The 20,911-nt window shown below is 41.6% G+C and overlaps 1 protein-coding gene across 6 annotated transcripts in view; it reads left to right on the top strand.

Annotated features, from left to right (window-relative positions):
* The window catches only part of PATJ (PATJ crumbs cell polarity complex component), a 202,846-nt gene that overhangs the window by 68,219 nt on the left and 113,716 nt on the right, over positions 1-20,911 (top strand). For all 6 annotated transcript variants that reach the window (XM_075002220.1, XM_075002217.1, XM_075002218.1 and 3 more), the window contains 7 exons: positions 3,099-3,476; positions 5,575-5,665; positions 9,184-9,334; positions 10,425-10,496; positions 11,426-11,603; positions 13,719-13,829; positions 14,945-15,022. In XM_075002220.1, the coding sequence (XP_074858321.1) occupies positions 3,099-3,476; positions 5,575-5,665; positions 9,184-9,334; positions 10,425-10,496; positions 11,426-11,603; positions 13,719-13,829; positions 14,945-15,022 (1,059 nt within the window). The remainder of the gene's footprint in view (positions 1-3,098; positions 3,477-5,574; positions 5,666-9,183; positions 9,335-10,424; positions 10,497-11,425; positions 11,604-13,718; positions 13,830-14,944; positions 15,023-20,911) is intronic.

The raw sequence follows: 20,911 nt of genomic DNA on the forward strand, positions 1-20,911 counted from the left end.
CAAGAACTCATTCCCAGTGGTAATGGGAACCATTAAGTACCTGAGAAAAATAGAGAAGACATCCACCTCGATCTCAAATATTAATGAAATTTTATAGTCTTATTTTAAGAGAGCTGGTATTTAAGCTATTTAAAAGGTGGGAGAATTTGGTAAGCACAAGGACCTGCTGGAACTCTGCACGGTGGCGAAAGTAAATCTCAGATTTCCTGATTTCCTGATTTGTCATTCTATTGTAATACCAGTGTGATCATTGTAGAACATACAGTAAAGCAACATAAAGTGTACATCAGTTCATAAGGCCTTTAGACATATTGTGTACACTGACTAGGCATTGTCACCAGTGAATTTCCTAGCATCAATGTCACCATTGTATTGTTAACTAGTATTTACTGGGACTACTTTGGCAGTTGTCAGTTGATCAATTAGTATTCTGTTACCCCAAACTGTTTTTGTATTTTTTTCAAGTCAGTTATGATATCATTGGTCAAGTGCCCTCGCACAGAACCCTTTGAACTTACACTGGTGAGGATGAGACTACAAGAGTAGCCAGTTTGTTTAAAAAACTGATAAATGTATTTGTTATATTATGTTTGATACTTTTAATGATTGCTGAAAGCTTAAGTGTAAAAATTCCACATTTTTAATATTATCTTTTCATGTAAGAATCAGGAGTAAAAAGAACAGTGATAACAGAAGATTAGAAGAATATTCAATATTTTGTAGACAAGGATACGAGACTTCACTGTGGTGTTTGAGATGCTTCCTGTCCCTAGCGTAAAGTCAGTTTATTCTGACATGTATAATGGAGAAGGCATGGCGAAGGCAATGTGAATTACCTTAGTAACCACATGGCAAGACCAGGGCTTTAACGGGGTTCAAAAAGAGCTAGATAAATTAATGGAGGATATGTCTATCAATGGCTGTTAGCCGGGATAGGTAGGAAAGGTGTCCCTTGCGTCTGTTTGTCAGAGGCTGGAAATGGATGACAAGAGAGGGATCATGCAGTGACTAGTCATTCCATTCACTCCCTCTGGGGCACCTGACACTGGCCATTGTCATCAGACAGGATACTGGGCTAGACAGACCTTTGGTCTGACCCAGTATGGCCATTCTTCTGATGAGATGGATGTATTTCACGTGACAGTGAGATTATCAGAGTGAGGTGCAGCACGGTGGTTGTGCCTAAGGAAAAGACTGAAAAAACTGACACCTGGTACAGGGGAGGCGGGAGGAGAAAATTGCATTAGGGGAATTGGGAGCTTTAGCTGGATAGGTGTGAGATATAGCTGCAGGAGGAAGAGGGAAAACAGGGTACCTAGTTTTTCTCATTTACACACTCTTTCCTTTCCTTTGGGCCTGTGGCTATGGGAAGGCTGGCTTTTAGGACTGTGGCTGGGAGACATGCTGATGCCATCATAGAGATATGAATAAACGAAGGATAGGGTCTCAGAGTGGGGCCAGTCTGCTGGTGCTGGTGTAGGTAGGACAGTTGTGGTTTTCAATCACACCTGCACTAAGCCAGCTAGTCATCACTGTTGCCTGGCTTTGTATGAAAATTAGGGAGAAAAATGAGGCAAGAACTTTTAGTGAAAACAGAGACACCAGGACAAGCATTGTAACCCAGGCTGTGTCTACACTATGAGATAAATTCAAATTTAAGGCAGTTACCTAGACAGTAAAATGTTACTGTATTCACTGTAAGTACCAGTAGCTTGATTTAGGGAGCACTAATATCAATATCATAATATCATCCGAACAGGGTGGGTGTAGCATCAACTTCGAATAAAGGCCAGTGTGGAAGCGCTATGTCTTAAAATCAAATTTATTAGTCTCCAGAGGCTGACTGGCACTGTTGCACCTGGCTCCTGCTCCCTGTTACTTGTGAGAGTCGGGAAACTGACCAGCTTAACAGCCCTGATCAGTTTCCTGGCTCCCCCAAGCTGCGGAGATCAGGAACCAGGCAGCAGGGTGAGCTCAGACGGCGGCAAGAGTGCAGCAGAGCCATGGGGAAGGGCGCAGAATGCAGTGCTGAGGGAGTTGTGGGATAGTTTCCTACAATGCACTCCTGCAACAGTCGATGTTTGGCCATTGAGTATTGCAGCAATAAGTCGAATTTGTTGGGAGCCTGTGGGAACGTGAGGATATCAAATTCGAATTTATAAAACCCAGTGTTATAAAATCAATTTTAATACGTATGAATTTATCTCCTATGGTAGATGTAGCCCAAACATTCAGGGACAGGAGGGGCTGGAATTTGATGCCTTTGTTTTGATAAAGTAGCTCTTTATTTCATATTTTGACTTCAGTGAGCTTATCACGGGGTAATGTACCGCTTCATAGCAGTACAGGTACTGAAATGTGGCCCTAGAGTAGCAAATTCTCCTGCAACACTACTTTAGCTATGCATGTAAACTAAGCTTGGGGTTTGTTTGTTTATTCAACCCAAACTGGCCTGTCACTCACAAGTGTTAGCCTCAGTCTACCAATTTGCCTAAGCACTGTTGTGTCAAGTTGACACACTTCAAAGAAGATCTCTGAAAGGGTAATGGCAGATTCCCTCCTTGGCTAAGTTTTTCAGATGTGTGATAAATATGTTATTCAGACTGTGGAAGGTGGGATGTTGAACTTCTAATTAATGAATTGTCTGGAATAAGCAAGAGATGCTCTCCTGTTTAATCTGATGATAACGTGCATACTGCACATATTTTCATGGTGAGATGGCAGATAAATCCCCAGAATGTTAGATTTGTTTAGGTTTTTTCCCTGCCGCTCTTAAACACGCTCTCTAGGAATTCCCATTCCCTGGCCTTCCCCCATACTTGCTTTTTATAAAGCTCCAGGAGTAGCAGAGATGCTCCCAACTTTAATTTTTTTTATTGTTCTAGAAAAGCCATGTGTTTTTTCATTAAGAATGGTAAATTGGAGCAAGTTTCAAAACTCTCATTTAACTTCTTCTACTAAAATGTAAAATCCAGCAGGTACTTGTTTAAAAACCAGAACAGTGGCTGTAATTTTAAAATGTGCCTAACAAAACATAACTGTAAGGGAGCTTGCAGGAAATAAGATGTAAAATCTACACTCTGTAATGTTTTATGCAGGGTTTTAGAGACGAAACACTCTTTCGAGAAGAACTTGTTGATGAACCACTTCTGGATTTGGAGAGGCCATTTCAGCAGCTTCACAGTGAAACAGACCATAAGGAGTCCTGGGAAATGCAAGAATTCTTTAAAATGAAAATAGAGGAAATGGGTGAAGAGCGGGAAATGTTAGTTGATGAAGAGTATGAGGTGGACCCTGATTATTTTACATATGCTTCATCACATTTAAAGGACAAAGAGCTACTTGTAGGAAGGAACCTGGCTTCTATTGGAGAATGGGCAAAGCAACTTGAGCCAACAAAAACACCAGATCTAAGATCCCTTGTTAGCACAGATGCTAGGCAGTCTCCACCTTACCTGTATGGAGATGAACAATTGGTAAGAAATTTTACCCTCCGTGTCATTACTGTGTCAGGATCAGATAATATGGTTCCCTTGTAACTGTACACAGTTCCAGTGAAGTTGGCAGGACACCAGTAAGCAGATACTGATGCAGGATTTGAACGTGTTTTTCTATGGTGTGTGGGTTTTTTTCTTTTTTTGCACTTGTTTTTTACGATTAGGTGGATTTTGATATAATTAACTTAGATAAGATCTCTCAGTACGTCAAGTAGCTACCAATGGATGTGACTTTCCTTGACATAACACATTCTTAAACTCTCAAAACTAAACATTTCCTTGCTGACTTTTGAGCACGATTTGGTAAATCATTTGCTGTATTATTAATGCTGCAGAACTAGTGTTGGCTCCTTTGGTGACCTTTCTGTCTTTGTCTTTGTACGTAACTTAGCAGCTGTGTTCCCTCTAATTTTTTTCCATTCTTGGGCAGAATAAATTTTGCTGTGTGCACTGAGGGATGTGCAGATGTGCACCCCCAGTAGAAACACATGCTGCTGGCTGTGGGCAGCTGTGGACACTCTGCTAATTAGCTGGGAGGCACCTGACTCTCTCCTGAGCAGCTGCCCAAGTACAAAGTTTACAGGGAACACGCTGCTTGTCAGATGCATTGCCACCATCTCTTGCATGAGCACAGTAAATTCAAAGCTCTTCTTACCATCTTCAAGCTTCTGTCTCTTGTTTCTCTACTGCACTGTAGGACATCGATGAAACTGACGGTCCTCCTGATTTTTATTGTGCCACTGCGCAATGTCTTGAGGGCTGCCTGTGCTGCACTGTTTGCTCAAGCTATAATTTGAGTGCTACTCTCAGGCCTGCCAGTGGTTGGGGGAGGAGGAAGGTGGCAGTGGCCCCCAGGCCTGGCATTTCAAAGGGGCCTGGAGCTCCAACTACGACTGCTGCTTATTTGGCAATGGCAGTGGCAGCTGGACTTTTGGGCCCCGTTGAACTGCCATGGCAGCACTGCTCTGGCTATGGTACGGGCCATGATGAGGGCCAAATGCCTCTTCCACCTGTAGCTCCGCCCCATCTGGGAGCCAGGCCTCCCTCCTGCCTTGACCCTGGGCCCGTGGCAGCTGTTGGCGCCACTGCTTACTCGAGCCCAGCGGCCATGCATACACACTTTTCTAGCTCAGGTTGAGTGGTGCCTTAAATTCAAGCTAGCCAGGCTGGCGCAGTGGCCATGTTTTGAGTGTCAAGTGCTACCAATGCTGGAAATAGTAGAGCAGTGGGGACTCAACTCCTGTGTGCTGCTCATCCATTGCTTCTGTGTGGCTCAATTATTTTGCAGTGCGCCTGCTGTTATGCAAACTACTCGAGCTTGAGAGAAGATAACGGTGCATGGCTAACTTGAGCTAATGAGTCAATGAAGACAGGTCATAGAGATGTGGATGTTTTTCAGTTCCTTTGCAAGCAGCTGGTTTGTAGGATGTGGAGTGGAGCAGTACAACAGGAAATGAGGGGAAAAATGCGGGTGAGGGAAGGAGACAGTATAGGCCACGATGTGTGATTGAAAAATTTTGATCCTATAATACTCTGAGAATTTCTCTCTCCCCCTGAGATTTTCTGTTTATACATCCCCCCAGAAAGAAAATGATGCAGCTGGTTTTCCGTGCGCCTAGTTTCCCACTGCAAATCAGTTTCTAGAGGAAGGAAATTGAGGCAGAAATGCTAAGTGCCTTGTTTAAACCTATAGAGGTTTTAGAGCGGAATAAAGTTCAGGTCTTTCATCTCTTGTAGTCCTGTGCTCACTTTATAAAAATGCCAAAATGCAGCTTCTGTTGAATGATATTGGTCTAAAATTGTTATGCCACGCAAGTGTCAGGTGAAAAAAATCTTTGCTTCCTTTTTGGATTGCAAAACAAGTAAATAGTATGAAGTTCATTTTGTATTTTAGTCACATTGTTTGTTTGCACTCCTCATTTAGGCAACATCAATGAGCAATTTACTTCATAATTATTAAAGTAATTATGAAAATGTGAATGTTTGCTGTAAAATCATTGTTTGTGTTGAGTACTGCTCTATGAGGCAATGCCAATGCTATCTAATTTTTAATTTCTCTTTTCTCCCCCACCTGAAGTATGAAGCCACAGTGGAGAACAACTGTAAAACAGCCATATTTGATGAAATTGAAATGTCTGAGTCAGTAGCAAAAAGCAAATTGGTTTTAGGTTTGTATAAGTTTTTTTGTGTGTTTGTTTGTTTGTTTTTAATGCCTTAATCTTGTATACAAAATTAATTTACATTTTGCAATACAGTTTTTTCATACCTTTCGAACAAGCTAGTATCAATGGTCTGGCTTTGATGCTTTCCCATGTGTCTTTCTGAAAATATTTATCTGGTTATTGTTGCAAGTAACATTTAGTCACTAAAACTGAAACGGACCAGAAAAAATAACACTCTTGTAACCATACTGGTGGACTCAAACCTGGGACCTGTGGAGCTTAGTGCGTGAGCCTCTACAGTTTGAGCTAAAAGCTAAGTGGCTCTCAGCTAGGGCTGTAGAGGAAACTGATTCTTTCTCTGTGTAAGTGGTCAAGTGCCACTATATGGGACAGTGAACCACATCCCTAGGTGTGTAGGTTGCACTGTGTTTCTCAATTGTTTTAGCATGAATGCTGTGTGCATTTGATGCTGTTATGTTAGGACCCTTTTAAAGAAAGTACTACTACTCTTAAAGAGTGGTGGTAAAACGTGCTTCAGAATGTGGAAACTAAGTCAGATTACAGATTACAACCACCACAAGTATGTAGGGACGCTAATTAGAAAGCCAAAGGCACAAAAGATTAAGCTATCTAGAAACATAGAAGATAGCAAGAAGATATTGTACAAATACATTAGAAGCAAGAAAACCAAAGACAAGGGAGGCTTGTTACTCAATGAGAGGGTAAAGGCAATAATAGAAAATGTAAAATGGCAAAAAGTGCTGAATAACACTCCCCCTCCCCCCAAAAAAGTAGCGATTCAAAGCCTAACATAATGAATGCCAGTGAAAATGAGATGGGATCAGAGGCTAAAATAAGGAAAGAACAAACTAAAGATTACTTAGATGAGTTAGCAGTCTGCAAGTCACAAGGGGCCTGATGAAATACATTTAGAATACTGAAGGAGCTCTACAGTAGAACCCTGGGATACGTGCATTTAAGTTGTGTGAATCTTGGGTTAATATGACTGAGTGGTGGGAGCCCGCGCTTTGCTCCAGGCTGCCTGCCTCTCAGGGGAGCTGAGAAACTGACCAGTGCAGCAGCCCTGATCAGTTTCCAGGCTCCTGTGAGTGGTGGGCTGCGGGGAGCCAGGTAGAGCTCCCCACTGCTCACAGAAGTGGGGAAACTGACCAGGTCTGCTGTGCTGGTCAGTTTCCCCGCTCATGTCAGGGGCAGCAGCCACCCTGCTCCTGTCTGGCATGATAGTCAGGCTGCTACCCCTGAAAGGAGTGGTTTCACAGCTCCTGTCAGTGGTGGGAGCCGAGAGTCAGGCTCCACTTCCCTGCCACTTATAGGAGAGGGGAAACTGACCAGAGCAGCAGCATGGGGAATCTGGCCATGGCAGCAGCACTGGTCAGTTTTCTTGCTCCTGTGAGTGGCAGGGAGCTGCAGCCTGGCTCCCAGCTCTGCACTGCTCACAGGAGACAGGAAACTGCCCTGGTCAGTTTCCTGGCTTTCCCAAGTAATGCGAAATTTGTCTTAATGTGTGGTTGTGCAGGAATACAACCTCCGCATAAGTTGAGGGGTCTACTGTGCTGAAGAGTTATTTGGGACATTCTCAAATATTCCATGACAAGATATTTGCTAGATTGTGGAGGACCACAAAATGGAAAATATAGTGTCCATCTGTTTTTAAAAAAAAAAAAAAAAAGTTAAATAAAGTTAAATAAAGACAACCTGGGCAATAACAGATCAGTCAGCTTACGGAGCCATGAATTAAGCAATCAGTGTACAAACATCTAGAAGACCGTAAGGTAATAAATAACAGTATAGATATGTCAAGAACAAATCACGTCAGACCAACCTAATAGCTTTCTTTGACAGGTTAACAAGCCCTGTGGATGTGAAGGAAGCAGTAAATATGGTATCTCTTGACTTTAGTAAGGCTTTGGATCCTGTCTTGCATGACAATCTCATAAACAAACTAGGGAAATACAACCTAGATGGAACTACGAGGTGGGTCTATAAATAGATGTATGCAAGTCAGCAGGCCTGATGAAATTCATCCTAGGCATCTTAAGAAAATATCTGAAGCAGTCTTTCAATGGGTAGCAATAATCTTTGATAAATCCAGGAGGATGGGTGAGGTCCCAGAGGTCTGAGGAAGCAAAAAGATAGTATTTTGTGTGGAACAAAGAGGGCCCAGGGAATTGTATATCAGTCAGCCTAACTTTAATACATGGAAAAGTACTGGAACAGATTTATTTAATCATCAATTTGCATGCAGCTAGAGGATAATATGGTTAAAAGGAATAGCTAGTGTCGTGAACAAATCATGCAAAACCAACCTAATTTCCTTTTTCAACCAGGTTTCTAGCCTAGTAGATAAGAGGTTAGCTGTAGATGTGCTCTATCTTGATTTTTCAAAAGTTTCGCATGCACAGCTAATTGGAAGACCATACTCAGAGTAGTTATTAATGATTTGCTGTGAAATTGGGAGGGCAAATTGAGTGGGAGTCTGACAGTCCTGGGCCTGGTATATATTCAATATTTTCATTTGTGACTTAGATAATGGAGGAGGGATTATTTGTATAAAATATGCAGATGATGCAAAACTAGGAGAGAGGTTGCAAGCACTCTTGAGGACAGGATTAGAATTCAAAACTAACAGGACAAATTAGAGAATTGTTCTGAAATCAACAAGACTCTTCCATATAGGCAAGTGCAAAGTACTTCACCTCAGAAGGAAGACTCAAAATGCACATCTACAAAGTGGGTAATAACTGACTAGGCAGTGGAATTGCTGAAAAGGATCTGACGGTTACTGTGGATCACAATCTGAATATGAGCCAACAATGAGATACAGTTGTGAAAAATGATGATGAGATTAGCAAGAGTGTACTATGTAAGGCACGGGGTGGCTGTCCCACTCCACTCATCACTGGTGAGGTCTTAGCTGGAATTCTGTGTCCAATTTTGGTGCCATGCTTTGGGAAAGATGTGGATAAATTGGAGAGACACCAAAGGAGATTTGAAAAAAAGGTTAAAAGTTTAGAAAACCTGAGTTGCAAGGAAGGGTTAAAAAAACTGGACATGTTTTGCCTTGAGAAAAGAAGGCTGAAGTGAGGCTGATAAAGGCTATCAAGTATGATAAGTACTTTTATAAAGAGGACAGCAGTAAATGGTTCTCCATGTCTGCTGAAGGTAGGACAAGAAGTAATGGGCTTAATCTGCCTCTGGGAAAGCTCTTCTGGCTAACAGGGAGGTTGTGGAATATCCATCTTTGGAGGTTTTTTAAAGAACAGGTTAGGAAAACACCTGTTGGGGTGTTGTAGACTTACTTGGCCCATTCTAAATGGTGGGAGGCACGACTGGATGACCTCTCCAGGTTCTTTCCAGCCCTACGTTCCTGTGTTTCAGGTTACTCGTTACATTGGCATGCTTTGGCCTCAGCTGGTTGAGAGGCATGCTTCCAAGTATAACTATTAATAGTCAAAAGGGCAATAGATATAGAGACCATTACAGATATCAATTTTACCATTCAGGTATGAGGCCTCAGAATGACTCAGCAGGTCGAAGGATGGTTGACCCTGAAGCAGCTGAAAGGGATGAACAAAAAATGGAGGATTATATTTCCAGGAACCAGAAATCCGGGAGAGTTGTCACTTCTGCACAGCCTGCAGCCATGTTGTTCACGTATGGTGGAAGTGCATGACTTACATTTAGTTCTTTTCCATTTGCCTCTTGCTTTAAGTTAGCTGCTTAGTGGAGCAGAACATTTTGAAGAACTGAATGTAACTTTAATCCATTGAAGTCAAATCTTTGACCCCCCAGTGCAAGCTTGTGTAGACTCAATGTTGTAGGTGATCTCTGCAGTAGCCCAGTGGCGTGAACCATAACTTTCCAGGTGGCAGAGCTGTACTGCCTTGGCTACAGCCCCCTCTCTTCTGTGGGTGGCGGTTTTGCCAGTGAATTTGTGTAATCAGATGAGTTGACCATGTCCTCAGCCCTTCCCTCACCCACCTCTAACCTTCCCTGTCCAGTGTCACAATGAGGTTTGCTGCAGTGCATAGGATGATGTGAAAACTTTGCCCCATCTTTCACCATTCTGCTCCCCCTTTGCTGCATAAGTGTGGCAGTTTGATGCCTGCAGAAATACACAGAGAGCTCTCCTACTGTGGGGTATCTACCATTGCTGCTTTCTAATTGGGACATGCAAGTGCAGTCTCTTGTTGGGGAAGCCTGGGCTATTCTTTGAAGAGATGAACCCGTGTGGCAGAGCAATATAATTAGCATCCCACTTACAAGGGTAATGGCATGCTCAGTACCTGCTCACATTACGTCTCATGTGGCTTTAGGAAGAGTTTGTGACTTGTCAGTAGACTAGACTGCCTTTTGTGGCTTGCCCTGCATAATGCGTGCCATTTATAGCATGTTAATAAAATGTATTTATTGCCTAGAGAGACATACGGAATGAATAAAAAGATACAAAAGTTTAAGCTAATACATAAAAGTTTTGAACTTTGGCTCTTCTCCCATTTTATTTGGTTTATGTTTGCAACCTTAACTGTGTTTGAACCTTAATTGTAGTTTAAATGTCTGGGTATCTTGTCTCGTGTGTGTGTGTGTGTGTGTGTGTGTGTGTGTGTGTGTGTGTGTGTGTGTGGTTTGTTTTTTTTAATTTAAACACAAATATGCTAGACTGCATTGTGTGCTTAGGCAAAGTGTCAAAGCCTGTGAGTATGTGTGACATGGTGGGACATGTGGCTTGTTTGTTTTTCATTAGTGAATTACCTGAACGAGAAGAGGGAGAAGGAGAAGAAACTCCAAACTTCAGTCATTGGGGACCACCCCGAACGTATGTTGATATAATTACATTATTTATTTTTGCTTACAAAACATTTGAAACCTCTGGGGACTCCAGGACTTGTTATACCCCTTCCTGCAGAAATTTTGTACATGTGTATGACTGTTTTCATGGCCTTGGAATAGGGCCATAAGTTTATCTAGAGGGGAAGTTACCTTTCTCAATGTAAATGTTAATTTCATTTATGACATTAAAATCTGGTGGAAATTGTGAATACTTTAATTCATAATAAAACTTGTCATACAAAAACTTTATGAAAATAGTTCAGAATTACACTGATGCTGTCGATTGTATTTTAAATTGTTTTCTCTTTGTTCTACCACTCCCAGTGGGGCTGACAGTCACTACATGGCAAGGGTAAGATAGTTTACGCAGACAGTTCAGAATTACACGGATCCTGTCAATTGTTCCATGTGGCTCTGAGGGAATGGCACTAAGTTTTGACCTCCCTCAGCCCTGCCCCTTTTGCCTGAGGGCTCATCTGTACTAAGCAGAAGATTGACCCATTAGGATTGATCTTCTGGAGTTTGATTTTGCACATCTGGTGAAGACACAGCAAAATTGGTCTCCCCGGTGTCAGCAGTTGGCCCTTGTACTCCATGCTATCGTAGAAGGGAAAGCAAGTTGCTTTGAAGGCAGAATTTTGTTGAGTTTATATTTGTCCACTGATAGGGGTTGGGGATGTGGCCGTGGTTTTTCTTTTTTTGTTTTTCTTTTTTTTCTCCTACTATTGTGAGCTCACCTAGAGAGTGGCGACAGGCATTTATTCTAAATGGAAAAATAAACATTTATTTCAAAAGATTGTTGCTAGTAAATTGATTAAAGCTGAAAAAATTAGGTTATAGATTTTGGGAATATCAAATCTTATATATTTAAATCTGTTTAAAATTATTAACAGTTGTATTACTTGAATTCCACAGAGTTGAAATCCTCAGAGACCCTCACGTGTCTCTTGGAATCAGTATTGTTGGTGGACAGACTATTATAAAGCGTCTAAAGAATGGAGAGGAACTTAAGGGTATCTTTATCAAACAAGTCTTGGAAGACAGCCCAGCTGGAAGAACAAAGGCCCTTAAAACTGGTGATAAAATACTCGAGGTAACTGCAGATAAACTTCCTTTTTTTATTGATGTTTTAAGAAGAGATCATAACTGCAGAGGAAAAAAATATGAAATTAAGCATTTAATATATTGTCAACTGGATTTTTACTCCTCATAGGCTACGTCTACACTAGCCAAAAACTTTGAAATTTCCATGCAAATGGCCATTTCGAAGTTTACTAATGAAGCACTGAAATACATATTCAGCGCCTCATTAGCATGCGGGCAGCTGCAGCACTTCGAAATTGACGCGGCTCGCCGCAGTGCGGCTCATCCAGACAGGGCTCCTTTTTGAAAGGACCCCGGCCACTTTGAAGTCCCCTTATTCCTATGAGCAGATGAGAATAAGGGGACTTCGAAGTAGCCGGGGTCCTTTTGAAAAGGAGCCCCACCTGGACGAGCCGCGCGGTGGCGAGCCACGTCAATTTCGAAGTGCCGCAGCCGCCCGCATGCTAATGAGGCACTGAATATGTATTTCAGTGCTTCATTAGTAAACTTCAAAATGGCCATTTGCATGGCCATTTCAAAGTTTTTGGCTAGTGTAGACATGGCCATAGTGTATTGTTCTATTCCTTTTTTTAAAAAGGCCTTGACTCTGGGTTGCTTCTGTTGGCATCCTATTACACTATTTCAGAGAAGTTTAACAGGAACAGATTTTTAAAAACAGTATTCTATGAAACAAAGCAAACAGAAATCCTTTCTTCCTATCATTTTTCATGAGCCTTACGTACTTCAACTGAAAGTTATTTTGGAATGGTTCATTCTCCATGCAAAGTTGATGGCATTTTTAGAGGATATTCATTGTACAAGCTGATTATATCCAGCATAATGGAGTTCCTCATGTTGGCAGGTGCCTTATTCTTTGAGAAGGGAGAGTAATTTTCATAGGTGCCATTATCATTGGACCCCACGTTGTAATATGGTGAATACCGTGTTGTGGTTCACTATTCACCTCTGGATCTAGTGAATCACATTTGTCCCAGTAGTTTCAGTGTGCTGCCTTAAATCTGCCTGCAGCACCCCATGGCTTTTTCTCTGTAGTCTTGCTGACCAGGTCTGCTAATGGTCTCCTTTTTGCCTTGGCCAGGTCACTTTTTACCTCACCCTTCTGGGTAAACCAGTGTTGTCAAGCAAGAGTCCCACGACGTTACAATGGGCCATATCCAGACCCAGTAATCCTCCTAGCCCTTTATGGCTGAGGATTTCCCTCTTGTCTTTCCAGTGATGCTGTAGAGGAACTTGCCCCCGCTCTGTTTAGGGTACCAGTCCAGCGATCTTTGTTAGCAACTGTTATGGTCTGTCTTATCGGATCTGTTGCTTCCTTCCTGGGACAAGTCCCACATTGTCCTGCCATCTCCTCAGGGGACTTGCATTTTTAATGCAGTAGAGGCCCTGCCCCAGGGTTAGACTCCCAGTTCTAGTCCTCCTAGGTAATAAAGGAAATGCAACTAAATTAACAGGAGTAAAGAGGGGGTACCAGCTTCTTTTTCCCCCCAGGATCCTCACCTTCTGCCCATCACTCTGTGATTGTAGCCAAACAAAGGTAGCTTGAATCTCTGCTGTGCTCTCCTTTCTGGGAGATTAGCATGAGAGGTTTGTCCACCATTGTTCAGGCTGAATCCTTCTGCAGACCTTGTCTGCTGTGGGAGTTTGGAAACCCCAGGAGATTGCTTCTGTCCCCTTCTCCCAGAATGAGTATGCCCACGTGTGATGTTGCACTTTGAGAAAATGATCATTTTTGTATCTGCTGCCTTCCAGAAGTGATGTGCTTTAGAGAGTTGCTTCAAACATAACTAATTTATACTTTGGTATCTTCCAAATCTTCAGTTTACATACCGTTCTGATTTTACCTGATAGTAGAGTCTTTGGTACAGCATGTGCCTTTAATAATGAACCCCTGAATTACTGTACTTTTGCCCTGCCTCCTCCTCAAAGTGTTGAAGAAATGTACTTTTCTGTAGTGTTTTCTCCAGTATTTTTTTAATCTTAGGAAACATTTGGTGACTTCCTCTGATGAGCTAAGCCTCACTGTCAATAAATGCTCGTAAATCTCCTGTAGTAATTTATGAAAATGACATATTGTCTAATAGTGAAAATATGCTCCATTTGTTAGGTGTGTGGAGTAGACTTACAAAATGCCACGCATGAGGAAGCGGTGGAAGCTATCAGGAATGCAGGAAATCCTGTTGTTTTTGTTGTTCAGAGTTTGTCTAGTACTCCCAGGGTAAGTTACCCTTTTTTTTTTTTCTTTTTCTCCCCAGAACTTAATTCCTTTTTAATATACATGGCCCAACCTTTTTCAGCAATATTCAGCTGTAACCACAGTTTCCCCTTGCCTACTCTGACAGTGTTTCAAGTCAGAGGCACAAAGGTTACTTCTTGGGTCAGATGCTGGTCTAAATTACTCCAGGGTAAATTCGGGTAAATGTGCTGACTCAGCAGTTTACCACATTGTAACTGAGTTAGAATAAAACCATGTATATGTGCGTGTTTTACTGGTATTCTAAAACTATTTCTTCAGTTAGCCAGTTGGTTGTAGAATAGCATCCTCTTAACAACTGTGTCCCCAAAGGCATAATATACAATACAAGAATCAGAAATAATTATCTGAAGGAATGAAAAAAACTAGCAAATACAGTGGATCCCCAATTTACGCGGAGGTTGCCTTCTTGCGCAACCCCACATAAGACGAATTTTGCTTTACTTGCTGGTCAGTTTCCTGTCTCCTGTGAGTGACGGGCAGCCGGGAGCCAGGCACCAGCTGCCCACCACTCTGAGACACGTTAAACTGAGATACATGCAACTTGAGTGCACAGAATTCAGTGTTCTACTGTACAAGCAAAAGAAAAATTATCTCCCCATCTTCTTCTGGGCTTTGAGAAGATAAAACAGTTACAGTCTGCCCTTGCAGAAGTTCATGCGATTCATGAGCAAATAATAAATATCCAACCAGACAATTCCATGTCACCAAAAGGCTGTGGAACAGGTGGTCTCATGAGTCTCTCTGACAACTCATTAACTAGACCATAAACAATCTGGCATCAATATGTCCACTTCTTTTCCAGCACATTCATGAATCTCTGTTTTGTGATGACCTGGAACAATCAAAGTGGGAAAGGAGAATGTCCAAGCAGTGGTGGCAGAAAGCATAGGCACCATACAATGGGTTTAGCTGTAATTAATGCAATAAAATCTGTCTTCATATATGACTCCTTCTGACAAGCATTTCAGGAAAATTGAGGCTTTTCCTATTACTCTTGTCCTTACCCTTCTAGGCCACTCAAATGTAATGAAGGTTATCTGGGACCCTTAATATCTTTGGGTGCCTTTGTTTTGCAGATGGCCTCTGTGGTACAGTCTAAAATAGATAAGGCTGAGAAAGATCAGGATTCAGAAAGAGAAACCAGAAATGAGAAGGTATTCATTCTATTTGTGTTTCATATCCAAACTTTACTTGGTGAGATGGTGTAAAAATGTAGCTTATAAATAAATACTAAACCTTTTATCATGAGTAAAAGGGGTAAAGTGCTGCACAAATAGGATGTATGTTAACTACATTGAGTAATTTAATATTAATAATATTTGGCAATCTTTTAGCTTTTATTTGTAGATCTCAAAGTGCTTTATGAAGGTAAGTAAGCACCAGTATCCCCGTTTTACAGCTTGTGGTTGGCAGTTGCCATGACAGAAGTTAAAAGGAGGAATAACAGTAAAAGTTACTGTGTAGTTTCTTAGAAAAAATGGTTATGACATGGGTATTTGCACGTGTTTGATGTTGTTGGGAGTAATGTATTTTCTGTTGAGATGCTGGCATGTGTTTTGTTAAAATTTCTTACAAAGCCTTAAGTCTGAATTTCCTGGCATTCAAATTTTTGAATTTTTCCTTTTTGGATGCTTTAGTAAGGCCCTGATTCCGCAAAGCACTTAAATGGCTACGTCTACACTAGCCAAAAACTTCGAAATGGCCATGCAACTGGCCATTTTGAAGTTTACTAATGAAGCACTGAAATACATATTCAGTGCCTCATTAGCATGCAGGCGGCTGCAGCACTCTGAAATTGACGTGGCTCACCGCCATACGGCTCGTCCTGACGGGGCTCCTTTTTGAAAGGACCCCGGCTACTTCGAAGTCCCCTTATTCCTATGAGCATTCTAAAGGAATTCTTCCAATACAACTATGGACAACAGTCTGACTCTCTCAACACCCCCACCAACACCAAAAGAAGAACTCTGTGTGGACTCCCCCTGATGGCCATAGTGAAAGTCTGGATTTCTACGTACAATGCTTCCGCAACCGTACTCAGGCTGACATTATACTCAAACAAATGCCAAGTGAGACACAATCTCACCTGTGCTCAAAGCTATGCTGTCTAGAGTCTCAAAAATAACCCAGACATTATAATCAAACCAGCTGACAAAGAGGGGGCTGTTGTCATCATGAATAAGTCAGACTATGAACAGGAGACAGCCAGACGACTCTCCAACACCACATTTTACAAACCTCTCTCCTCTCATCCCACTTTGGAATTCCAAAAGAAATTACAACTACTTAAGGAGTTCCCTTCTGCTACTCGGGACCTTATTAACTCAGACACACCATCTGAGCCCCATCCTGGATTATTCTATTTGCTTCCCAAAATCCACAAACCTGGGAACCCTGGACGATCTATCATTTTGGATATTGGCACCCTTACCACCGGACTATCCGGATACATGGACTCCCTCCTCAAACCCTATGCCACCAATACTCCCAGCTATCTCCGAGATACCACTGACTTCCTGAGGAAATTGCAAAACTTCAGAAAAGTTCCTGACAACACCATCCTTGCCACCATGGATGTAGAGGCTCTGTACACTAATATTCCACACGAAGATGGTTTACAAGCGATCAGGGATACCATCCCTGATGTCACCACAGCCAATCTGGTGTCTGACGTCGGTAGCTTTTGTTCTCACCTACAATTATTTCCGACTTGGGGACAATTTATACCTCCAGATTAGTGGAACTGCTATGGGCACCTGCATGGCCCCACAATATGCTAATATATTTATGGCTGACCTGGAACAACGATTCCTCAGCTCTCGTACCCTATTACCCCTCCTCTACTTAAGATACATTGATGACCTCTTTATGATTTGGACCCATGGTATACAGACTCTAGAAGAATTCTACAGGGACTTTAACAATCTGCACGCCACCATCAATTTATGCCTCGATTACTCCACGCGAGAGATACATTTCCTGGACACTACAGTAGAAATCAAGGATGGCCTAATCGGTACCACACACTACCGGAAACCTACTGACTGCTATACTTACCTACACCCTTCTAGCTTCCATCCTGAACATATAACTAAATCCATTGTTTACAGTCAAGGCCTTAGGTACAATCGCATTTGCTCTGATCCTACTGACAGAGACCAAAAACTACAAGATTTTTATAAAATATTCATAAACCTGAATTACCCACCAGGAGAAATAAAAGAACAAATCGACAGGGCCAGATGAATACCCAGAGACCAGCTACTCCAAGATAGGCCAAAAAAAGCCAAGAACAGAACACCACTGGTCATTACCTACAGCCCCCAACTCAAACCACTACAACGCATTATTAAAGACCTACAACCTATCCTTAATCAGGATGCCACACTCCAGAAGGCCCTAGGCAACAGGCCTGTTCTCTCCTACAGACAACCTCCCAACCTTATGAGGATTCTCACCAACAGCCACAGTGTATACGGCAGGAACACCAGTCCTGGGACTTTTCCTTGCAACAAAGCCTGCTGCCAGCTTTGTCCACATATCTATTCTGGAGATACCATTACTGGACCTAACCAGGTTAGTCACAGAATCACAGGCACATTCTCATGTTCCTCAACTAACATCATATGCCAACAATGCCCAGATGCTTTGTATATTGGACAGACTTCAAACTCTCTCAGACAAAGAGTTAATGGGCACAAAACAGACAGTCTACATTTTAATGGAGTGGGCCATTTTGTTAATGACTTAAGAGTTTGCGTCTTATTGAAGAAGAATTTTCACACTGCATTGGAAAGAGAGACTGCTGAACTCTCTTTCATATTCAAATTCAACACATTAACATGTGGTTTGAACCAGGATGCAAATTTTCTGGGACACTATAGGGGCTCTTTTTCATACTCGGCTTAATCTAATTCTTGACTTCCTCCCCTGCTCTCTGATTTGCTCACCTTGATCATTTTTTTTTCTGATTTGTCAACCTTGATGAGTAGAATAATAGAGCAGTGTCAGTGAGTAAGTTTGTAGCTTCTTTTGACCTTTGAACATTAATTCACAAAGCAGACATACTGTGTTTTAGCAGGGGCAGCTCACAGGAAAAAATATGGCTTTTAGTGGATTATTAGCCTGCATTCCTATGAGAAATCACTGGTATTTCTAGTCTAGTCTTCAAAGTGTTGTAAAAGAACTAGGTTTCAAAGCAAAATCTATAACTGTTCTTATATAGTTCATTATTTTTAGTTGGTGGGGACTTCCTCAGTAACTCACTGGTGTTTGTTCTATTCTGTAGTGACCTACATGTGGTGTTAAAATTGCCTCTGTGAAAACTGCTTGCAATGCTTGGGTTTTTCATGGGAAAACTAAATATATAAACGTTGTGTTGTGTATACTGCATAGGTTTTGCTTGTCCCTTGGAAAAGGTGTAATAATCCAAATATGTAATGCTTTGGAAGCCTCTTCCAGGACAGATTCTATAGCCTGTCTGTAGGTCTGATCCCAATAGCCATTGAGGTTGGTGAGTGTCTTCATTGACTTCAATAGGCTTTGGAGGAAGCCTTGCAGACACAGCCAGTGGAGAATTGTGCAACATTCTGTCTTACATATCCTGCTGGTATGTGGCTTTCTTAATAAAGTTAATTGATGTCTGTTTTCTGGGAGTAGTTATACAAGTAATGTTCATTTTAGTGACTTTCTCAAAGTTCAGACCCTTATTTTTCTCCTACGAAGGAGACAACAGTTCATGGTGACTCAATTCTCTTGAAGGGGGTCACATTTTATATTCTTGTCTATTACATTAAGTAACATGGCTCATGGTTGGTGCCTGGTGGGCCAAGCCTAGGGAGAGGCAGAGGACAAAGGGGCTCTTGATCGAGGGTAGTGGGAAAGCCAGAGCAAAGGAGGTAGATGGGAGGACCTTGAGAGACAAGAAGGAAATGAGAGAGAGAAGTAGGGTGCTGGAGGGGAACTAGAGAAAAGGGACTCGTTTTGGGGAGATCTTGTTGGCAGAGGGATACTGGAAGATACAGTGAGCAACAAATGTAAGGAGAAAGAAAAAAGTCACATGTGAGTTGTGTGAGGGAGGACTCCGGCTTTTCTGGGGATGAAGGAGAAGAGAATTTGGGATTTGTCAGAGAAAAGGAAAGAGGTATATATGGCACAAGTAAAACAGCATCAACCAGTTCAGTAAGAGAGGTGTGAAAGAGACAAAGAAGCACCCAACACTGGCTGGTGTTTAGCAAGTGGTGGTCAAAAGATCTGGAGGCAAGTGAGTATAGGCCGGATATGAATTGAAAATGAGGTTAGAAAGTTTTAAACTGGAGCAAGAGGGAAAGGAGACAGTGAAAGTGACAGATTGAATGAAGATTTTGTAGCCTGAACTGTGTGACTGGACTAGCTGTAATATTCTGAATTCCCTGAAGTTTAGAGGCAACATGAAGGACAGAATAGTGGTAATTAACTGAGTGATTAAAGGGGTGAAATAAGGATTTCGGTCAAAGCAGTTTCAAATGAAGTCTAATTCTGCCAGTTTTATGGAGGTGAATGTATGAATAAAGAGGATATCAGAATGAAAGAAAATTCTGCGTCAAGCTGACATCACAGTTTCTGACCTCAGGAGTAAAATTTAAGGAGAGTAATCATAGGCATGGGATTTTTTTTTCTCTTAGAAACTTAGAGCATCAGGATGTTATGAGAAAATGAGGAACTGAGTGTCCTGAGGAAGTGTCATGTGGGGTATAAATGCACATGTCATTTGTGTAAAATCATGTCCCAGGGTGAAGTGAGGGGGAAGAGGACTGAAATAAGTGTCTCTGGGAACAATTTCTTGGGAACAAGTGGGAAGTGAAGAGACGAATGTCAGATTGTCTGGCTAATGATGGCCAACTGGTTTACCCAATTCCTGGAGTCAGGCAGTTTGTTTTATGAAACTCTTTGAAAAGCAGGTAGGAAGCTGTCATGCAGAGGTGAATTAGGAGAAGGCCCCATTCTCATTATTCCACAGGCAATGAGTTTTCCATATATGGCAGTGTACAGTGAGCTCCAGCTTTAAGTCCTGAGAAAAATGTCTTGACTTCACAGAGGTGATCCTTGTACCCTGTGTGAGCAGGTAATATATGAGAGACCATGAGAGAGACTGGGGTAAGAACTGATAAAGTATTACAGAGTAAATATGTCCTTTTGTGAGGAGCTTGTCAGCAAATGAGGCATAGAGGAAAGTGGCACATGGAAAAGTTTTGGTTGTTAGAATAGTTTTAACAGAGTTTCATTTATTTCCTTTGAGCATTAATCATATACATATGACAAATCTGTGCCTGGAATTGAAACTTCCTTATTCTGCAACCTACAAATGTGCTCCTGATGCAAATGAAAATCCAAGGGTGGTCTGAGGACACTCTTTAAGACAAGTGGGAATCTCATTAGGAATTTCTTCAGGAGTCAGCATTCAAATTACCTTGAATGAACCTGCTTCATAGAAGCTGTACTGTTAAGATAGACATGATCCCTGACTTTTCATAAAAAGTCGCTAATTGCATTTTTTCCATTTCTTCATTACATTAAGCTTTGCTACTGCTGAAGTAAAGTACTAATAATGTGTGTCCCTTGATCCAAAATCCTCCCATTTTAATACAGAGACACCCACTGACTTCAGTGGGCTTTGGCTCAAGGCATACATACAAGTTCCGTTGTGAGGGCAAGATGAAATACAAAAGGAACAAAATCCCAATGTCATAAAATCTGCAGTTTAGTATTTGCTTTACAATCCAGTGCAGGTGCTGTGCAAACATGAACTATTGGACAACTCTAGCCCAACTGAATTTGGGCCTACTTCTGCTGTTCTAAAAAATGCCAATTATTTAAACTTTCAGTTATCAAAATAGCAATGGATGCCAAATGGAGATGGTTTTTTTCTTACTCCTTTTTGAAAGCGTGTCTTATTTAGAAACATTTTTATCATTTGACCTGCAGCTGCATTTGAACTTGTTCAATGTAACTACCATTAATATTCTATTGTTTCTTATTTAATTTTATTTATATTATTATTTATA

The sequence above is a fragment of the Carettochelys insculpta genome, chromosome 9, assembly GCF_033958435.1.
Source record: "Carettochelys insculpta isolate YL-2023 chromosome 9, ASM3395843v1, whole genome shotgun sequence".
Taxonomy (NCBI): domain Eukaryota; kingdom Metazoa; phylum Chordata; order Testudines; family Carettochelyidae; genus Carettochelys; species Carettochelys insculpta.